Genomic DNA, 20,368 nt, shown 5'->3' with positions numbered 1-20,368 from the left:
ATTGTCCTTGTGTTTGAAAAGTGGTGGCAGTTTTCAAACACACCAGCAACAACCAGGAACACTACAGAACAGAGCCAGAGCTGGCTAATTTTCTACTGAACAGGTAAAAGCAAATAATAATATAAAAAAAATATAGAAGCACAGATGCCTATGTATAACCGCGACCCTGAATTGGATAAGCGGTTTCAGATAATGAATGAATGAATGCCTATGTATAGATTAAAATGATTAAAGGCCATAGGTTGTGTGTTTTAAATAAAGAAAGTGTGGCATAGTGATGTTTTAAAGGTGACAGGACTGTTTTGTGTGCTTTATACAAAGAAGATGAATAACAACATGACTGAAAGGTGTAAATACCATTATTTGTTTGTTTTAAAGATTTGGATGCAGATTCGTTTGTGTTTCTATGTGGTGTGTGTGTGTGTAACAAATTAAGGAATAAAAACTGTTTGAAAAGCCTTGCATATTCACCTATTTAAGGTGGAACAGAGAAATCAAGCTTGGTAGTATACAGCAAATATAAGCATTTCACTAGTAGGTAGATGTTTTAGTGACATGCTGTACACTTGTTCGTGTGGTTTAAATGTATAGGATGGGGAAAAAAGTGTTTCAAAATGAGTTTTGTTTATAAACCTAGCGCTAGCTTTAGCTTCGCATAGCTGTTTAAGCCCTTAAACTCCAGATTATTATATCCAGTAGTAACTCCAGGCTCAGGACTGCATTAACTGCACTATGTTAATATTTAGAACAGTGAGGAAAACGTACCCTCCCACCCTCTTGAGTTCAGGACATTGCTGTATATATGACCTGAAACTGTAGGGGGAGCACACAAGCAAAAATGCTAAATCTTACATAGTGTCCCTTTATCCCTGTGAATGCAATATATATATATAAATTTATATATAGAATTTCTTCTAGATACTTAGAATTTTTATGAAGTCTTTTTTTTAATAAAATTACATAATTATCGAAACAACTTAAGCCATAAATTGAACACACAAATCAGCATAGAAAGACAAAAGAGAAATCCAGAAAAAAAATTGGACTTGGCTACGGTCATGTTTGGCACAGCCCAATGGAAAAACGCCCGAAATGCAGCTAGACTCCGTTTCCTAAAAGAACAGCGTCAGTCTCCAGACATAGCAGACCTTTTTGTACTGAACTCTGGCGGGAAGAAAAGCACGGTTTGTCCCATTCGAGTCGCCGTAGTTCGCATCCAAAGGACCGTTCTAGTTGCCATCGGTGACGCGTCCGTTGACAACTAACCAAGCCCCACCCCCGTCCCAATCTCTCCACTGTGATTGGTCCGTCTGTATAGGTTCATCGGAAAGGCGCGCGGTTATAGGACGATTTTACTGTCAATCAATATCTGCTAAAATCTATTTACAGTCGGCTGGAGGGACGGAGCTGAGGTGAATCTGTGCAGATTAAAGGCAGCGCTGCTGTCCACGGACTGCGTTTATTCTTCCTCATAATTCTACGCTCCACCGGTGAAGTCTGCTGCAGGGCAGTGTCTCTGTGAGGTGCTGTGTGAGCTCTTTGTGCGGGTTTGACTCCTCGATATCTAAAGCGGACCGACCGTGTTCGAAACCATGTCTTCGGATGAAGACAGAGCGAAGGAGATCCTCAAGGGCTTTAAATTGTATCCTTTAAACTTGGGCCTTTAAGTTGAGTGCTCAGTGACCGAGTCGTAGCTTACAGTCATTTACAGGTACACAGCATATCTCATGCCTTCTATAAACTAGTAGTGCTCTGTCTGAGGGGAGATAGCTCTCCGTCTTCAGCGCCCGAGGATCAGGATTAGCACAGCAACGCTAGCAGCGCAGCTAATTACAGTCTGTAGCTGTTAGAACTGTTAATCGTAGTGTATAGCAAACTAATTATTTGTATATTTAACAGACTACTTTAATTCCCATTTTTATTCATGTAGTTTGTAATAATATATGTTGCAATAAAACTGTTTAATTAACTGTTTAATTTGCAACCTATATATTGCTTATTTTATTTACATTTGTTTATACTTGTTTGTACTGTGTAAACTGTAGAACTTTTATTTTGTAAACCTAATTTCATAGATATAAGCCCCTCTTATTATAAATCGGTTTACAAACATTTCCCCATCATAATTGCCCAGTAGATGTTCTGGTTTTATTTTATATTTATTTTAGTTTATTTTTAAAACATTATTTTTATTACATTAGCACAGTAGTAGCACAGCGTTTGGTGGGTGGTTGGCTGTAGTTGCCCAGAATGAACTGGTTACAGCTTAACACTGGCCTGATATCTACCTCAGTTAACTCTGTGAGTTTTGTGCACTGGCTGAGAGTTTTATATTTTTCTAAACTACAGTAAACAACATATTTATAATGAAGTAAAACTGGTTTGTTATTATTTATTACAGGATAATTTTAATTTGTAGAGCTCAAATAATTTTCCAGGAAGTTGATAAATGATGTTATAATTGCTTTTGTTTGTTTTATATACAACTACTTGCTAAAGTTTATTATCAGTGTAGAAGCTGGCCCTTTGTTTTATTACTACTCATAAATCCAATGTTTCGGTAGAATTAGCTTTCGTTATAGCAATAAATCCAGGATTTATTATTATTTTTTTTTAGCAGATCATATTTCACCAGACCCTAGGAAGTTGATGTCTAGATGCCTATGATGCCTGCTTCTTGGAATCAAACCACATTATCCTTGTGAAATCACCACTGAGTTTGTTCCTGCTGCTTGATTTACATAACATTGCCTGCTGCTCCTAAAATTGGCTCGGTAATTCCGACAAGACTAATCACACCTGCACTAGTGCCACACTGTAGCTGTCACGAAAGGTGGGTTGGATCCATTTAACATGTTTATAGACAGCACTCTTGCCTTGTCTGGCTTTCCTGATACAGCATTGTGTGTTATTGTGTATTCTCGTCATGTCACAAGTAAGAGTATACTATGTGTATGACCTTCTTCAGGAGGGTGAGGGTGTATCTTACAGGCTGGTAATTCTTAAATCCTTCGTTTGCAAGGACAGGGATTTGCCTTATGTTCCTCGTATCCCTGAGTGTGCTGAGTGTTTCTCGACGTCTTGTTACTGTGATGGCTTTGAATCTTATGAACATTTACCTTTCTTTAAGGTATTGTAAGTAGGGCCAGTTAAACTCCAATTTGTGCACCTTATGACTTGATAATGAAAACAGCTGAACTTCAATTTCAGGCTAATACGTTCAGACCAGGAAAAATGCTTATTACTTTTGAATCGAAAGTGTAGCTCTGTTAATATGAATTACCCTATTTTTCTGAGAAACATTTCTGAATACGTATTTCTGAACACTCCCATTAAATTTGCATGGTTACTCTATTTTATTTTTCTAAATTGTGTTTGTGTCCTGCTGAGGAAATGAAATGAATTAGCCCTGCACCAATGTGCTAAATTTGGACTGATTCAGATTATTAAGTTAAGATTATTATTAATTTTTTTGTGTACATACTTGCTAATCTAAAACAAAAACACTTAAACATTATAATAACTGGAATTATTATTAGAAAGAAGTATCATTTTAATTTCTGTGTGGTTGAAACTGCTGTTAAATCAATAAATCACAGAGCCCAGTGCACCTAAATATATAGCATATTTCAGAAAGTCCTTACAGCCTATTCTCATTACCCCACTCTTGTACTAGCTGTACAAATTGAACCGTTTAGTCAGAATAGGCAAGAGGATCTGTTTGTTTGGTATTATAGTGCTTTGTATCTGTGACTTTCCAACTAGGTGCCCCAAGAGTCAATGCAGTGTGCAAAGTAACATCCCCTAAGAGCAACACCAAAACACAAATGCTCAAGAGAATATAAGCACACACAGGGCTCCATAAAATGGGGTTATTCCTTAGACTGTAAAAGGCGTGGATCTTTTTCTTTCCCAGATGTATCTGAAGGGCATTTGTGCATTATTCTGTTACCATAAAACATATGTACGTGTTTGTACATTTGGAAATAAAAAGAGAACATTCTGCTGTGCTTATTGTCAACAATTTGCAATCCATTTGATGTGGGTAACAGATTCTAAAGGGCCATCTGTAAGTCTACAATTGTTCCTTAATGATTAGAGAGACACTGCTCTTCTTTGCCTCAAGCTTCTGCATGGCTAGTGATGGATTGTAAACGGCAGTGATTTGAAACAGTGGGTAACCTTTAAAAAATGCATGTGACTTCCATGAAAGCAGTGTAGCCTTGGGACTAATTAGCAGGACTGTGTCATTGTTTGCAAGTAAAAAGGGTCTCTCCCTTGCGACTCTCCCTGTGCATCACTGGTGTACTCAGCAGGTGTGATCCTGAAGACACCTGTCACCACTAATCTCCAGCGCTATGGTCCAGTCCATCAGCAGCAGACCTGCTTAAGCATATGTTTTTAGTTTAGCATCATCAAAGTTGATTGTGCTGTCTTACCTCAGAATTGGTTGTCTTGTCTTGTCCGGTTTAGGTTTAGGATTTAATTTGTCTAAAAAAAATAGGTAAAATAAAGAAATAATCTACCATTTGGAACGGAATTAAAATGACCGTTTGAAATGAATGTATTTGGAAAGTTGTTTTCATTGCCATTTTCAAAACGCAACATATTTCAGTTGACTTCACATGAATATTTAACAGATGAAATTGTGCATTTACATGAGAAAAATTTCAGAAAAAAATGAAATAAATAATAATGATTCCAGGTAGGCTCTGGACCCACCGCAACCCTGAACTGGATAAGCGTTTACAGATAATGAATGAATGAACAAATGAATAACAATAGTAATAATATTAATAGGTTGCATTTATTTAGCACCTTTCTATTAGTTATTTTCAGAGATGTTTGAAAAACAGAATACGTGGTTGCTATAGTGAGGTTTGTGTTGTAGACTGGTGCTGACAGACCACTAAGCCTGTGCATGTTGAGGAGAGGGCTGGAAGGGACATGGGTGGTCTGAAGATGACAGATGTCAGATGTTGGATGTCACTGACTTTGGCCACAGTGTGTTGTCCAGGCCATTGTTTTACTTCAATGTCCTTTCATAGAGTCATATCTGTCATTTACTGCAGTGAGAATATTTACTTATCTGCACTTACTTTTGGACTTACAAATTTACATACCCAATTTATAAGCGATTTGGTGTTAAAACCTCATTTGAACTATTCCAACACTGATTTTAGAGTTGACATATTATATGCTTTTTATGTGGAAGATGTTTTCCCCCTTGGAGTTCAGCTGCCTTAACCCACCTTCAGAAACTGGATGAACCTGAGGGATGCAGAAACAGGGAAAGTTCTCTGGCAGGGTACTGAAGATCTCTCTGTGCCTGGTGTGGAGCATGAAGGTATGAAGACTCCCTAGACATTTTCTTAGTGTCAGCTCTTATCAAAGTTGTTGGCTCTGTTTTCTAAGGACAGTAGTTCATCTGAGGTTTCACTTAAGCAATTAGTAGCATTTAGCTGCAGACTGAATGGGTTTAGACATGCTATGGTTATAGTACTATTATTGTTACATTACTTATGTACAATTGCATAACAATTAAAACTTGGGTAGAAAAGTTTTTAAGATTTATCTCAGCCTCCCTCCAACATTAGAAAATCTAAGTTTTAGTTTCCCTTTTAATTTAGGATTTTGTCAGGAATAGAACTGCAAAGCAGATTGTTAATCTTAAATTGGGTCACTGCCATTCCTGATGCTATGGTAGTTTTACTCCATTGTAACATTATCCATGTTGATAATATAGTGACGTATAAAGTGTGTGTGCACAATTTTGTACATTTACTTTTGTCCCTTCTAGCTCGGGTTCCCAAGAAGATCTTAAAGTGTAAAGCTGTTTCCAGAGAACTTAATTTTTCCTCTTCAGAAAAACTGGAAAAATTCCGCTTGGAACAAAAAGTTCTTTTCAAGGGCCAGTGTCTAGAAGGTTGGGCATCCCCCTCTTTCTCCTCATACACCAGTTAACCATAATGTTAAACCTACCTCCTTGTTTCTGCATTCATTCTACATTTTATCAGCACCACATACTATATATGGGCACAATGGTGCAGCAGGTAGTGTCGTAGTCACACGACTGCGGGAATCTGGGGTTGGGGCTGTGAAGGACTGGCAAACTCCTCCAGCGTGTGTTCCCGCCCAGTGATTCCCGGTAGGCTCTGGATCCACCGCAACCCTGAACGGTACAGACAATGAATGAATGAACATACTATATACACGTGGTTTTTAATTTTACTATTACAAATTATAGTCCATCTGTTGATTTGCACAATATGTTTGTCCCATTTCACCATGTGCTTCAGTGGTGAGTACCCCCACAGGACCACCAAATAGCAGGTTTGATTTGGGTGGTGTATCATTCTCAGAGTTTTTCAACACTTAAATGACACTGCTTTACTGAGATTAGGCCTCCAATCTTATCACCTGCTCTGTGGTGGTCCAGTGGGAGCCCCAAACTATAAAAAAAAGTGACCTTATATGGTCAGTGGAGTTAATAAAATTGACAGAGTGTAGAAATAAGGGGGTTACTTTAATGTTATGGTTGATCTATGTATATGCTTTCTTTTTGTGTTTCTCACATGTAGAACAGTATTTATAAAACTATTGCATTAACACAGAGTAATGGCTTGTTATTTTAACACTTGTTTGCTTAAATATATGAATAGTTGAATTCATTTATTACTTTTTTTAAGCCCCTCCTGTGTAAACGTATGAAATCATTTAAAAGTAAACCATTAAATGTGAGTTTTTGCTTCCTTTATTTTCCAGAGTGGTTCTTTGAATTTGGTTTTGTGATTCCCAATTCTACCAACACATGGCAGTCTTTGATAGAGGCAGCACCAGAGTCACAGATGATGCCTGCTAATGTCTTAACGTAAGATATTTTTATTGCACATTTATGTATAAATGATTTAATTATATGAAGTTTTTTTTTTTCATGAATTTCCTCTATTTTTCCCCATTTGCAGTGGAAATGTTGTTATAGAGACAAAGTTCTTTGATGATGAGCTTCATGTCAGCACCTCCCGGGTACGACTTTTCTACGTCTGATGTGTGACGCCTGTTCCTTTTTTAATTCTGTCATTCAATAGGATGCACTCTTGCCTGCACATTTTTTTTCTTATTGCCAGAGGAGACTCTGCAGAATGAGCATTTCTGTGGCACTGTGACTTTGACACTAAAGGGAACAACTCACATCAAATTTCAGGTGAAACGGTCAGTCCAGTCTAATGGCAGATAAAGACTTGTATATAACAGCAACAAAGCCCATCACAACCTGACCATGTAAATTATTTCACTTGTACATTTTTTTTCTTCTCTTTTATTCACATTTTGTTCTGCATTGTACACTGCTTCCTGGTCTTCTGTTTCTAAAAAATTGCTCCTGGTTTTTGTGGTTGCTGAAATGTTTTTTTTTTTTTTTTTTTTTTTTTTTTTGTTTGTTTGTTTGTTGTTTTTTTTTTTGTTGTTTTTTTTAGCACAACTGTATGATAGCCTGTGTTTAAATGCATTATGTAATTAAGAATTAAAACATTCATATCCTTGAGTGATGCCTTTTTTTCCTTTGATCCTGATATGTCTTTTATATAGAAATGTTAATAAGCATGCTCCACTTTGTGAATGACAAGTGCACATGAATTGTTAATGTTAGCTCTATAAGAACATAGTTTATGAAGCTGAAGCAGCTTTTCTGAAATGTCCTATTTAATTTTCCTGATTCCTTCTTAGCCTCTGGCTGAAATGAATCATCTGGGCCTGTTATTTTAAAAATGACCTAGTCAGATTTTGTGTTCTGGGAAGGATTATGCTCTGAGATTTGTCAGTGTTTATTTTAACTTCTTAACCCAGTTTGAAATAAAGTTGGTTAACTTCAGTAGACACAGGACACTAAAGTAAAAATGCAGGGGATTTTGAAAGCCCTAAAAGCAGAAATGGCCTACTGGATTAAGGCTTCACTGCACAAAATGTAATAAACACTGATCATGGTGTTTGCTTCAGGATTGAGGTGTTTGTAGGTGGTGTAATTGTTTATGATTCAATATCTATTTAATAAGAGAATTTCACTATAATTTTTATTACAGTATGATGTAACAATAAATGTTAGTGATATACAGTTTTTCTACACTCACTGTTCATTCTCTCAGCTCCACTGATCATACAGGAACACTTTGTAGTTCTGCATTTACAAACCGCAGACAGTTGCCCTGCATATTCACCTTGTTCTTCAATGGATAGGATCCCCAGGACAGGTATGATTTGGGTGGTAGATCAGTCTCAGCAATGCAGTGACATTGATGTGCTGCTGGTGTGTTGTGATGATAGGAGTAGATCAGAAATAGCATTGCTCACCAACCAAAAATATCCATCCAATAATGTCCTGTGTCAGATGAGCTACTGTACCTGATCTTACATCTACAAGGTGGCTCTATGAAGTAGTTGCTTCTAATAGAGGGGACACAATATTTAGAAAAAGATATGTTGTGTGTGTAATACTGACTTTAAATTCTATCAGAAATATTATTTGAGACAAACTTCACAATGTTGTATTCACTTTCTAAGTTGAGAGTGTGTCAATAAATAATTTTCATGCCACAAAAAAAACACAGAATGGAAAATATCTGGCTCTGAGAAATAGAGAGATCCTGGACAAAACAGGAACGTCTTTTTTTTTTAATGTCTTCTATTCCCAGGTTGAATTATTCTTGTTTTTTATTATTTTTTTGTTATGATGACTCTACATTTCATCTTAGTGGTTCCCTAACCTGCTGATATTGGTCCACCGCAGGTTGGTTAAATACTTGCATTTAATTCTTTAATTTAACTTTACTGCAGATAAGTTTGTCATCGTTTAGTATAGTCAATATTTCAGATACAGTATCCCCAGAGCTTATGTTGGAAAATTCAAAATCACACTCTTTGGTAGAGTGGGTTATTGGAGTTTATTTTTGTTTGTAAACTTATACGTGCTGGTCATAAAATTACAATGTCATGAAAAAGTTGATTTATTTCAGTAATTCCATTAAAAAAGTTAAACTTGTATATTATATACTCATTCATTACACACAGACTGATATATTTCAAGTGTTTATTTCTTTTATTTTAATGATTATAACTGACAGCTAATGAAAACCCCAAATTCAGTATCTCAGAAAATTAGAATATTACTTAATACTTCAATACAAAAAAAGGATTTTTAGAAATGCTGTCCAACTGAAAAGTATGAGCATGTACAGCATTCAATACTTAGTTGGGGCTCCTTTTGCCTAAATTACTGCAGCAATGCGGCGTGGCATGGAGTTGATCAGTCTGTGGCACTGCTCAGGTGTTATGAGAGCCCAGGTTGCTCAGATAGTGGCCTTCAGCTCTTCTGCATTGTTGGGTCTGGTGTATTGCATCTTCCTCTTAGTTAAGGTCATGCGAGTTTGCTGGCCAATTAAGAACAGGGATACCATGGTCCTTAAACCAGGTACTGGTAGCTTTGGCACTGTGTGCAGGTGCCAAGTCCTGTTGGAAAATGAAATCTGCATCTCCATAAAGTTGGTCAGCAGCAGGAAGCATGAAGTGCTCTAAAACGTCCTGGTAGATGGCTGCTTTGACCTTGGACCTCAGAAAACACAGTGGACAAACACCAGCAGATGACATGGCACCTCAAACCATCACTGACTGTGGAAACTTTACACTGGACCTCAAGCAACATTGATTCTGTGCCTCTCCTCTCTTCCTCCAGAGTCTGGGACCTTGATTTCCAAGGGAAATACAAAATTTGCTTTCATCAGAGAACATAACTTTGAACCACTCAGCAGCAGTCCAGTCCTTTTTGTCTTCAGCCCAGACGAGACACTTCTGACGATGTCTCTTGTTCAAGAGTGGCTTGACACAAGGAATGCGACAGCTGAAACCCATGTCTTGCCTTTGCAGGTGTTTTGAGTTAATGAGCTTATTAGAGTGTGGCACCCGGTGTCTTCAATATTGAACCTTTTCACAATATTCTAAATTTCTGAGATATTGAATTTGGGGTTTTCATTAATTGTCAGTTATAATCATTAAATTAAAAGAAGTAAACACCTGAAATATATCAATCTGTGTGAAATGAGTATGGTATGAATGAGTATAATAAATTAAAGTAGTGAAACCTGTATAGAGTGCCCAAAGATTCACGTAACATAAAACAGATATAAACTTGTAAGTTTCACTTTTTGAATGGAATTACTGAAATAAATCAACTTTTCATTATATTCTAACTTTATGATCAGCACCTGTAGGTTTTATATCTGTTTTATGTTACGTGAATCTTTGGGCACTCTATACAGGTTTCACTACTTTAATATTGTTTATAAGGATCAAAGGCACAAACAGCTAGGTTATTGCAATTCAACAGCTGCAGGGTTAATTTTGTGTGCTGGAATGTACGTGGCCTAGACCATCCAATTAAATGTGCCAAGGTATTCTCCTATCTTAAATCCCTTTCAGCAGACATTATGGATTTATATATTGTATTTTGATTTCAGATCATGCTCCAATATCATTGACACTTGATCTTGGAATACCACAAAGGAAATATGTTTGGCGGCTTCATCAAAGCTTACTGTCAGATGATGCTTTCTGCCAGTTTGTTTCCACTAAAATATCAGAATATTTGGAACTCAATGATGCGTCTGATGTCTCAGATTCTATGCTGGGGGAAACCTTTAAAGTAGTAGATAATAATTGTTTTAGAGAATATTTTGAAAAATTGTACCATTCAAAGAAAAAACGAGACATTAAAGCGTGGCTAAAAAACATTTAATTGCTGAAATTAGATGAAGTGGCACAAAAAGCTTTTGATTCTGAGCTGACTTCTGAAGAAATCATTGACTCAATTAAATCGTTTCCTAGCGCTAAAGCATTTGGGCCAGATGGGTTTGGAATTGAATTCTATAAGAAGTATGCTAGTCAGATTACCCCGCTATTACTAAGAATGTTTACCCACACTACTAAAATTGGAACACTACCCCAAACTCTATATGAAGTACATATTTCACTCTTGTTAAAGCCTGGAAGGGACAAAGCAGAACTTTATTCATACAGGCCAATCACATTGTTGGGTACTGATATGAATATTTTTAGTACAGTATTAGCGAACAGATTGAACTGATATCCTTCTATTATTCACCCTGATCAGACTGGTTTTATCCCCAATAGGTTTTATTTTTTTAATGTTAGATGGCTTATTGATATCATATTCCATAAATTCCATGAAAATTCCTCACAGGCTGTTATCAGTCTTGATGCTGAAAAGGCATTTGAAGTTGAATGGGACTGTATTATTACTACGCTCAATGAGTTTGGATTTGGACATGCCTTTATTTCATGGCTACGTATGTTATATGCACATGCCACTGCTCCTATTCTTACTAATCAGGAGATGTCCGCCCATTTTCCTTTTTATAGAGGGACACACCAAGGGTGCCCCCTCTCTCCCCTTCTCTTCTCTTTTCTATTACCATAGAACCTTTAGCAATTAGAACTGGAGAAAGAAATATTAAGCCTATACTTTTAGGGGATGTTGAACATGAGATTTCACTATATGCAGATAATATAATTTTGTTTTTATCTGATCAAGAAAAATCTATTCCTCCGTTGCTCAGCCTCATTAGCCCTTTTACTGAAATATCTGGTTATACCATCAATTGGCAAAAGAGTGAATTCATGGCTCTTTCAGCTAATCTTAACCCCAGGTTTTTAAATTCCCTCCAATTTAATATTTCCTCTGTTAAAATAAAATATCTTGGTATTGAAGTTACAAAAGACCCCAAAGCTCTATTTAAACTTCCATCCATCCATTATCTGTAACCGCTTATCCAATTTTAGGGTTGCGGGGGTCCAGAGCCTACCTGGAATCATTGGGCGCAAGGCGGGAATACACCCTGGAGGGGACGCCAGTCCTTCACAGGGCAACACAGACACACACACATTCACTCACACCTACGGACACTTTCGAGTTGCCAATCCACCTGCAACGTGTGTTTTTTTGGACTGTGGGAGGAAACCGGAGCACCCGGAGGAAACCCACGCGGACACGGGGAGAACACACCAACTCCTCACAGACAGTCACCCGGAGCGGGAATCGAACCCACAACCTCCAGGCCCCTGGAGCTGTGTGACTGCGACACTACCTGCTGCGCCACCGTGCCGCCCTCTATTTAAACTTAATTAAAAAAAAAAAAAAGGAATTAACTTAAACAGGACATTGATAAATGGATGCAATCAAAATGGTTTCCCTTCCCAGATTCTTATAGCTCACCTTTTTTGGATAAATCCTAACTATATCCTAACTTGATGGCTATTGGGGTGATATATTTGGTTGCTATTGGTTGGTATATGATCTAATAATATCTCGCGATCCTGAAATAGCTTTATATATATATATATATATATATATGAAAATGTTCTGAAATACCCATCATTCTGATAGCTTGAATACAGCATACATTTCATCAATCGTTTTGATGACGTTTGTCATTTTAAATAAAACATTCTTTGAACATTAGCCTGAAACGTTTTTTTAAACTTTACTAGAACGGTTGGGTAAAATTAGCCCAAGTTGTGGGAGCATTCCCTGCTAGCTGGAGATGTGCCGTTTCCCTCTAGAAAATCAACAGAACATATCAATTGCTAATGGAGGTTAAACCAAAATATTTAACAGTTAATAATACACATTTTATTCTTTTAAAATCAGATACAAATAAAGAAAAGAAATATACTTCTGTTAGTTTGGATAAACAATGCAAAATATAGAAGGACTACAAGTCCCATTAGCCCCGGAAAGGAGGGCGGAAGTGGGTTTGCGGCGACCTTGTCTGTGTGAGAGAGATAGAGAGAGACAGCATGGCGAATAAAGAGCCCAGCGTGAGTACAGAAGAACAACCTTTTTATTTTAACAGGTTATTGTTCTGAGAGGAGGCCCGCTGTAGATATACTTTATTGCTGTTGAAGTTTAGGGAGCTCCACTGTTTAACTCGGCAGGCCCTTTACGACTTTGTGTGCTCTTGTGTCTCGGCCTGTTAACTTGGCATACGTAAATACCCTGGTCTGTCAGTGTACAATAAAATCATATCCATTGCATTTGGCATGCCCTGGAGACGTTGGTGATTCTCCTGTTTGACTGGGGGTCTCTCGGTATGATTACAAGTGTGTAGAGTTTGAGCAGGTTGTACTACGGTGTGTCAATCCTGATTACTAACGGATCCTCGCACACAGTGACAGATACACTGTTGTAAATAACGAGAGCTGAATGAGAACTGTGACAAGATAATAATACTCATACACTGGCATAATGCAGGACTATGCAGGTAAAGCCTGTGTTGAGGTTCGACTGTCTTAGTAAGCCAAAACCACCAAGGAATCGAGTAACAGCGTCAGTACTAACCTCTCACACAGACTCATGTACAAACTGTTAACTGAAAAAAAGTCAAGGTGAGTGTGTGTCACGATTGTATTGCCCTGTGATGGACTGCTTCCCTGTCCAGGTTGTTTTCCTGATTTTATGCCCAGACTCACCATGAACCAGAATGGGGTGAAGCAGTTAAAGAAGACAGCCTACCATAAACATTACTTTGGGTCCCCAAAACAAAGTTTGATACCCTCACTCCTAGTTCCCTGGACACTAGTTCAGACTTGATGTGTGTGTGTGTTTGTGCTATTTTTTATTATTTATTATTTTTTAAGAAGATTTTGCTGTTGTCTTACAGCTTCAGGTTTGAAACCTGGCCAATTTCAGCTGTTGTATATTTACACTGAAGAATATATTTTTTCATAGGGTATTTAACAGATGTGATTTTCTTTTGCAGAGGTTCCTTCAGCAGCTGAGAGAAATTGCCAGCCGCATGTCCTCTGGCTCTAGGGGCGCAAGGCTTGGATTGAAGTTACTAATTGGTGCTGGTGCCCTTGCTTATGGAGTCAAAGAGGCCACATATACAGGTACTCATCCCACTGGATCTGGTGTTTAGATGTTTATTTTTTTGATGAAGTGACATGTCAGATATAATAAACACAAGTTGTTGTCTATTTGTAATTTAAAAAATGAAGTCCACATAAAGCCAGCAAATTACATCTCTCTTCCTCTGCAATCTAATGCTTGTAATAAATACAGTGGACAGTGCTGATATGATATTTTTAATGCAAATATCTGCTTGTGTTCTTCAGAAACATTGATAAAATCATGCATCTCAAATAGCATGATAGAGAAATAAAAACCTTTAATTCCATAGTTCAATAATAAAATAAATCCAGAGATGTGAATATGTTACTGCTCTAATCTGTGAGGACTCTTATGGTCCTAAGCTTCACAGATTAAAGACTAAAGTCATCAAAAACGTGTAGGCAGTGAAAAACATCAGCATTTTAAGTAAAAACCTAAGTGTTTAAATAAATCTAATTTATGTCAATTTACTAACAATGCTGTTCTTTTAGTGGAGGGTGGTCAGCGTGCAATCATCTTTAACAGAATTGGGGGAATGCAGATGGACACTGTGCTGGCTGAGGGCCTTCACTTCAGGTATTGCTTTTGCAAGTTTCTTAAACACTTATTTAATCTTTGTTTTTTTGCTCTTCCTAAACATGCGTTTATTTACATTCTGTCAATGGTCAGGTATGTACTGTTAACTTTGCCTTCTGTTAAAGGATACCATGGTTTCAGTACCCCATTATATATGATATCAGAGCAAGACCACGAAAGATTTCCTCTTTGACTGGAAGTAAAGGTAAATGTTGCACATACGAAGACATCACTGTTTTAATGATTAAATTATAGTTAAATTTGACATTTTCCACTCATTGAACCTGAAGCCTAATAGTTATTCTGCTGGTTATATTACTAGTATCTGATGTCTGTGTTCCTTGTTGTCAGCACATAGCTCATTAGTGTAGAGTGGGTCAGGTACACAATGTATTCATGAAAACTTGTCAGACAAAGAAATGCACAAAATCCATGTTAATTCCCACTGCATAATGTCTCATTGTTTGCAGTTGCTTCACAGTGAAATTGATTATTAAAAATATACAGTGCATTTGATCATTTATAAAATATGAATTTTCTGAAGTGCTGGGCCCTGATTTCTTTTATGATAATTCGGAACGTGAGACCTTCAGATGGTGAGCATTGCACTGCGTGTGTTGTCGAGACCTGTGGCCTCCAATCTTCCTTCAATGTACCAGCAGCTGGGGAAGGACTATGATGAACGTGTTCTGCCTTCTATTGTTAATGAAGTGTTGAAGAGTGTGGTTGCCAAATTCAACGCCTCCCAGCTCATCACACAAAGAGCACAGGTAAGACCAGGTTTCACACACAAACACATTCACCATAAGTTGATGCCCTCATCTATAAATAACTATGGTCTGTGACGAATTTCATGCAGTTAATCATGATTCATTCCATTAAATGACTCTTACAAATATTTTTTAGATTGCATTCAGCAATTCAGTAATATTATTTTAATCTTGTGAAGCTGAAATGATAATTTTGCCATTTTAAGCTTTAGTTTCCAGTGTGAACAGAGTTTTCAGTTTTCATTAGCAGTGATCAGTTAGAGCAACACCAACCAATGAGGGTTTTGCATAGTATGTTCCATCAGTGGATTCTTTTGCTTGTTGATTCCTGATACAGGGGCCAAGTAATTCCTGCCTTTGGGCCAAGTAATGCATGTACTGGGTTCATGTTTTTGGTTCAACTGTTATGGTCATCTGTGATCTAATTTTACATTTGCACTTTTGGCTGGTCCTTATAAATATGTATGAAATGTTGATCAAATATATTGAGTTTTTTTTTTCTTAAGGTTTCTCTGCTAATTCGTCGGGAGCTATTCGAGCGGGCTAAAGACTTTAACATCATCCTTGATGATGTAGCCATTACAGAGCTGAGCTTTAGTAAAGAGTATACAGCAGCTGTTGAGGCCAAACAAGTTGGTATGTAACAGGCTGCCCTACAAAGTAAGAGATTTAATTAGTGTATATTTATTGAGGATATGTGATGACTGTTTTCCTCCAGCCCAACAGGAGGCTCAGAGAGCCCAGTTCTTTGTTGAGAAGGCCAAACAAGAACAGAAACAGAAAGTCATTCAAGCTGAAGGAGAGGCTCAAGCAGCCAAAATGGTATGAATGATTTACTGAACAGCTAGTGTGTATTAAACAAGGTGGAATTTCTTAGTAGCTTCAGTAACTTAAGCCTGAAATCAAATGTGTCCATTAGGGAAAAAGCTAAAGGATATTCTTATTGGACAATCCTCAACTATGGGCTTAAGGTATCTAGCTAACTGAGGAATCCTGCTTTGTGGAACAGCCCCCTGGACACACACACACACAACATATTTCATACACATCAGTCCGTCAAGCACAATTATATATTCTAAAATAAATTGGCACATTATAAATGTCCATATTCTTTTATAGTCTCTAAAGAGATTATTTGAGGAATCAAGTAAGCCATTTGCCTAATGTTTAATTGTGACACCCAGAAAATGTTTCTGTTCTCTAGTTAGGAGAGGCTGTCACAAAAAATCCTGGATACCTTAAACTAAGAAGAATCCGAGCAGCACAGAGCATCGCCAAAACGGTATGTGATCATTCCTCAATCATCACAGTGATATACGGTTTGCTTAGCAAAGGTTTCTTTGGGCGAGACTAAGGTAGCGCTAGATATTTGCAGTTTCAAGAAATGTGTTTTGATGTTCTGTTATGAAAGACTAACAATATGGATTAAATGTTGCAGGTTGCAGTCTCCCAGAACAGAGTTTACCTGAATGCAGACAGTCTAGTCATGAACCTCCAGGATGACTATTTCAACAAGTGAGTTTTACGTCCTTATTTTCTGTTGGGTTACAATTTTGTTTCTTCCCTTTTGTATCAAAGCTGGGATTTACTGCAACTTACATCTGTTACAAAAGTGTATTCTTATTTGTTGTCAAAACACTCTAGGAAAAGAAATGGAATTTCCCCAGCATGCTTTTTAAAACAGTTGCCAAAACTGGGCCAAATCATTTTTTATATTTAAATTTTAGATGCATTATTTTATATGAAAATTCAGAATTACAAGAAAACCTTTACAGTATGCTTTAAACTCAATGTTGTGGACACATTAAAAGAGCATTTTAAAGATAAAGATACACTTTTATCATTTGATTTTTAAATTGTTTTTGCATTATAGTTTGTCCCTCAAGAAGAAGTAACCTGTCCAGAGAGCACTTCTTCTGTGTTTGAAGTTCTACCCACAGCAACCAGGAGCATGTTTTTAAGGTGCCAGTTTCTGATCATATTTCAGAGGGGCTTACCAACCAAGGAAAGTCCCTGGAAGGTTGCTGTATCGTTCTAGTAGTAATTCTAATTATTATTAAAACACATTTGATAGTCCATGCTCAGTATGATTTATTGGTTTAACACACCATTGGATCTCATGTTAATTTCTCAGTAAGAGACAATATGCTGTACATAAATGCTGGATTTATATCCTATGCAACTTTCAAATTTGACAGGAAAATTCTAATTTAATTAGTTTTCCCTCCATCGTTGCTGTTCATATGAAAATTCATGTGTTTTAGCGCTGACTTAAAAAAAAAAAAATTTGTAAATCACCCATTCTTTGAAGAATGACCAGTGTTTTTGCTGTACCACTCTAACTCATCTGATGGTATATTTAATTTAGCTGTGGAAGGACAGCAAAATAAAGCCTTTTCTATTTCAAATCATTCATAAGTTGTGCTTTGAAGTCTGTCAAGAGATATTCTGATCATTTGGTTGAAGGTGATATGAAACCAGCTGAAAGTTTCTTAAATAAATAGTGGTCTTGTTAAATACTCAGATACACTTGACACAGTGTTCACTTTTCAAAAATTGTAACAATCTTTATGTACATCTTTTAAAGAAGTTCATTACCCATGTTGGCATGTCCTGTCTTTGGGATTGTTTGGCTGATGTAAATATAAAAGAATATAAAAAAAATTTGGGGGGGGTTGACAGTTTTTTCAGGTGAGGATAAACTCAGTAGCCTCTTTTAAAGGCAAGATAAACCATAAATCATATCATTGATACGTAATGAAACAGGGCGTTATAGAGGGTCTCTCAGTGTTTTCACACTATGCTAGGAAGAGGTGCAATGGACAAGTGAAACATATTGTTCTCATTACAAACTTCGTTAATCCATTCAGACTAAAGTGTATCACTTGAAGACAGCACAGAGTATATTTGGTTGTCTTCAAGGTTGATATTCATAAATGTAAGTGACCTGAATCTCTCTGTAACATGAAAGAATCTGTCCCTGAAACTGCATGCGTACACACATTGATATGTGCTTTTCTAACAATCTGTGAATTATTTTGGCACAGAAGCCATAGTTTCAGCATAGTGCACTATGTAGGGAGCACAGAGCAGTTTTAGACACAGCCTGCATGTCCCTGCTGCTGCTGGCTGATGACAACAGTACTAAGTGCATACCTACAGGTAAAAAGATGCATTAAATGCGGAAATGACTGTTCACATTCATGTTTCGTGCCCAAAAATTGAATATGTATCTTGGAGCGCATTTGAAAATGACTGATCTGATTTAAAATGATCAGGTTTGACATGTCCTCACAGCCCTGAAAAAGCATCTTAAAACAAAGCAGATTCATAAGTGGTAGAGTGAGCATCACACTGAACACTCTCTCTTCCTGTTAAGACAATTTTAATTATTTTGAGAAACGGTCCTGATCAGTGTCACAAAATCAGATTTGACTCACTTCGGCCTGGTAAAGTGAACATAGTCATGTTATTTGTTAATAGTTTTTCTCCCACCAATTGATGCTGAGTGATATAATCATATGATTATAGGCATGCAGATGATTCAGAAGTGAGCGCAAGTCATTATATTGTGATGTAACATTAGAGGCAATGTTATTTTTGATGTTTATGCATCCTACCATGTAATGCTAAATATTAGTGTCAACATGAGTTTAAAACATCAGTATAAAGCAGTGTGGGTTTTTTTTGTTTTTTGTTTTTTTTTTTTAAATTACTTATTACGTTTTTATTAAGCGTTGTAATAGTCTCTAAACTATGTTCATAGTTTTCATCTTGCCTTTTGAACTTACTCACTTGTCCACTCTTAAGTCACAATGTTGATTGTGATTTGTCCAAACACTTTATAAGACACAAGAACAACTGCTTCAGTGTCACTCTAAGGCTCTTTTGTGTACAATATGCATTTCACAGTTTTAGTATTAAACAAACAAACAAACAAACATCCATGGAAATGAGGAAACTTGGTCCATTCATGTTTGTCATTACATCTCTGTCACACTTGAGCTTATAAGTGTGTTTAAGTGGGAGCCTTCATTTTCTGTTTGATTGTGCACTCCTGCCTCTGTGCTCTTTAACACAAGCTTCACAACAGTTCAGGAAGTAAATATGCATCATCTAAGTGGATGAAGACAGAAATTGCTGACTACTTGCACCTTTTAATGGATCATTAGGGGCTTCCATTAAAGCTCTTACATTAATCTGTGTTGTCTCGATATAATTAGATCACATTAAGTCCTTTGTGCACATAAGAAGATGAAGTCGTGTTCTGGGCCTGTAGATTATTTAGATGTCACAAGATCTTGTCACTGAGTGTAACATTTGGAGGTTTTTACACAACAAAGATACCTTCAAATGTTGAAAAGCATGAACCAAGATTGAGGACATTATTCCTGCTCCAAAACATTGACTTATTTTTTGCTGTAGATGGAACTGACTCTAAATTCAGGAGAGCGCTTACTGCACAAAAGCAAACACGGACTGAAAATGCTACAAAACTAAACAACTGTAAAGTAATATGAGTTTATGTTTTAATTCAAGTCAAATTTCAGTCACAGACAAACATACTGTTCTACCTTAAAAGACATGTAGATACCGAATGTAAACAAACCAGAGACAACAGCATTTTCTCATAATCAGAGACTTCACCTTTAATATGACTTTTACAAACAACATGTATTTCCTGAAGGAATGAAATAGGATTTTGGTGACAGCTTTGACCCTGGCTTTACAAATTATTTTCTAACAACAAAGTTTTGCATTAAGGGACTAATGAAGAAACAGACATTTGCAAAATCTGACACACTAGATTTTCTTGCGAGTTAACGTTTTACTTTTTCCATAGGTCTGGGGTTATTAAAACAAAGCAGTTGCAATCCATTAAATTATTTGTTTCTTGTTTAGAAGGAAGTCCAAGATGAAAGACTCATAAGTAAAGCATTAAAAGGCAAAGTGAAATTGCTTTAGGTTAAATAGGCAAATATGTGTGAATTTAATTGTTAGGCAACATTTAAAAAAATGATTGGGGAGTGGGCTATACATTTTGAGCTATGTTTATGTCAAAGTG

At 36.9% G+C, this 20,368-nt stretch overlaps 2 protein-coding genes across 4 annotated transcripts; both read left to right on the top strand.

Annotated features, from left to right (window-relative positions):
• Nucleotides 1–1,382: 1,382 nt before the first annotated feature.
• On the top strand, nucleotides 1,383–7,443 carry pde6d (phosphodiesterase 6D, cGMP-specific, rod, delta). 3 transcript variants are annotated; one of them, XM_066665598.1, is made up of 6 exons: nucleotides 1,383–1,642; nucleotides 2,636–2,833; nucleotides 5,216–5,347; nucleotides 5,801–5,926; nucleotides 6,766–6,871; nucleotides 6,966–7,443. In XM_066665598.1, the coding sequence occupies exons 3-6, from the start codon at nucleotides 5,266–5,268 to the stop codon at nucleotides 7,045–7,047; spliced, it is 396 nt and encodes a 131-aa protein (XP_066521695.1). In that variant the 5' UTR covers nucleotides 1,383–1,642; nucleotides 2,636–2,833; nucleotides 5,216–5,265; the 3' UTR covers nucleotides 7,048–7,443. The 3 variants fall into 3 exon arrangements, with proteins under 3 accessions (XP_066521695.1, XP_066521694.1, XP_066521696.1); XM_066665597.1 differs by lacking the exon at nucleotides 2,636–2,833 and having other exon boundaries at nucleotides 5,259–5,347; nucleotides 6,966–7,437; XM_066665599.1 differs by lacking the exon at nucleotides 1,383–1,642 and having other exon boundaries at nucleotides 2,634–2,833.
• Nucleotides 7,444–12,756: 5,313 nt separating this feature from the next.
• phb2b (prohibitin 2b) lies at nucleotides 12,757–18,979 on the top strand. Its single transcript, XM_066664693.1, has 10 exons — nucleotides 12,757–12,885; nucleotides 13,827–13,956; nucleotides 14,449–14,533; nucleotides 14,659–14,738; nucleotides 15,119–15,303; nucleotides 15,810–15,939; nucleotides 16,022–16,125; nucleotides 16,508–16,585; nucleotides 16,742–16,818; nucleotides 17,177–18,979. Exons 1-10 carry the CDS (start codon nucleotides 12,865–12,867, stop codon nucleotides 17,196–17,198), a joined length of 912 nt encoding a protein of 303 aa, XP_066520790.1. The 5' UTR covers nucleotides 12,757–12,864; the 3' UTR covers nucleotides 17,199–18,979.
• The last annotated feature ends 1,389 nt before the right edge of the window (nucleotides 18,980–20,368 follow it).

Source organism: Hoplias malabaricus, chromosome 3 (genome assembly GCF_029633855.1).
Source record: "Hoplias malabaricus isolate fHopMal1 chromosome 3, fHopMal1.hap1, whole genome shotgun sequence".
NCBI lineage: Eukaryota > Metazoa > Chordata > Actinopteri > Characiformes > Erythrinidae > Hoplias > Hoplias malabaricus.
This window is presented reverse-complemented; position numbering and strand designations above follow the sequence as displayed.

Excerpts from the sequence above, each read along its gene's own strand:
- pde6d (XM_066665597.1), top strand. The coding sequence starts at position 1,593 with ATGTCTTCGGATGAAGACAGAGCGAAGGAGATCCTCAAGGGCTTTAAA. Across the intron at positions 1,643-5,258 it reads ATCCTCAAGGGCTTTAAATT|AAACTGGATGAACCTGAGGG; the intron begins GTATCCTTTAAA and ends ACCCACCTTCAG. Across the intron at positions 5,348-5,800 it reads GCCTGGTGTGGAGCATGAAG|CTCGGGTTCCCAAGAAGATC; the intron begins GTATGAAGACTC and ends TGTCCCTTCTAG.
- phb2b (XM_066664693.1), top strand. The coding sequence starts at position 12,865 with ATGGCGAATAAAGAGCCCAGC. Across the intron at positions 15,940-16,021 it reads TGTTGAGGCCAAACAAGTTG|CCCAACAGGAGGCTCAGAGA; the intron begins GTATGTAACAGG and ends GTTTTCCTCCAG. Across the intron at positions 16,126-16,507 it reads AGGCTCAAGCAGCCAAAATG|TTAGGAGAGGCTGTCACAAA; the intron begins GTATGAATGATT and ends TCTGTTCTCTAG.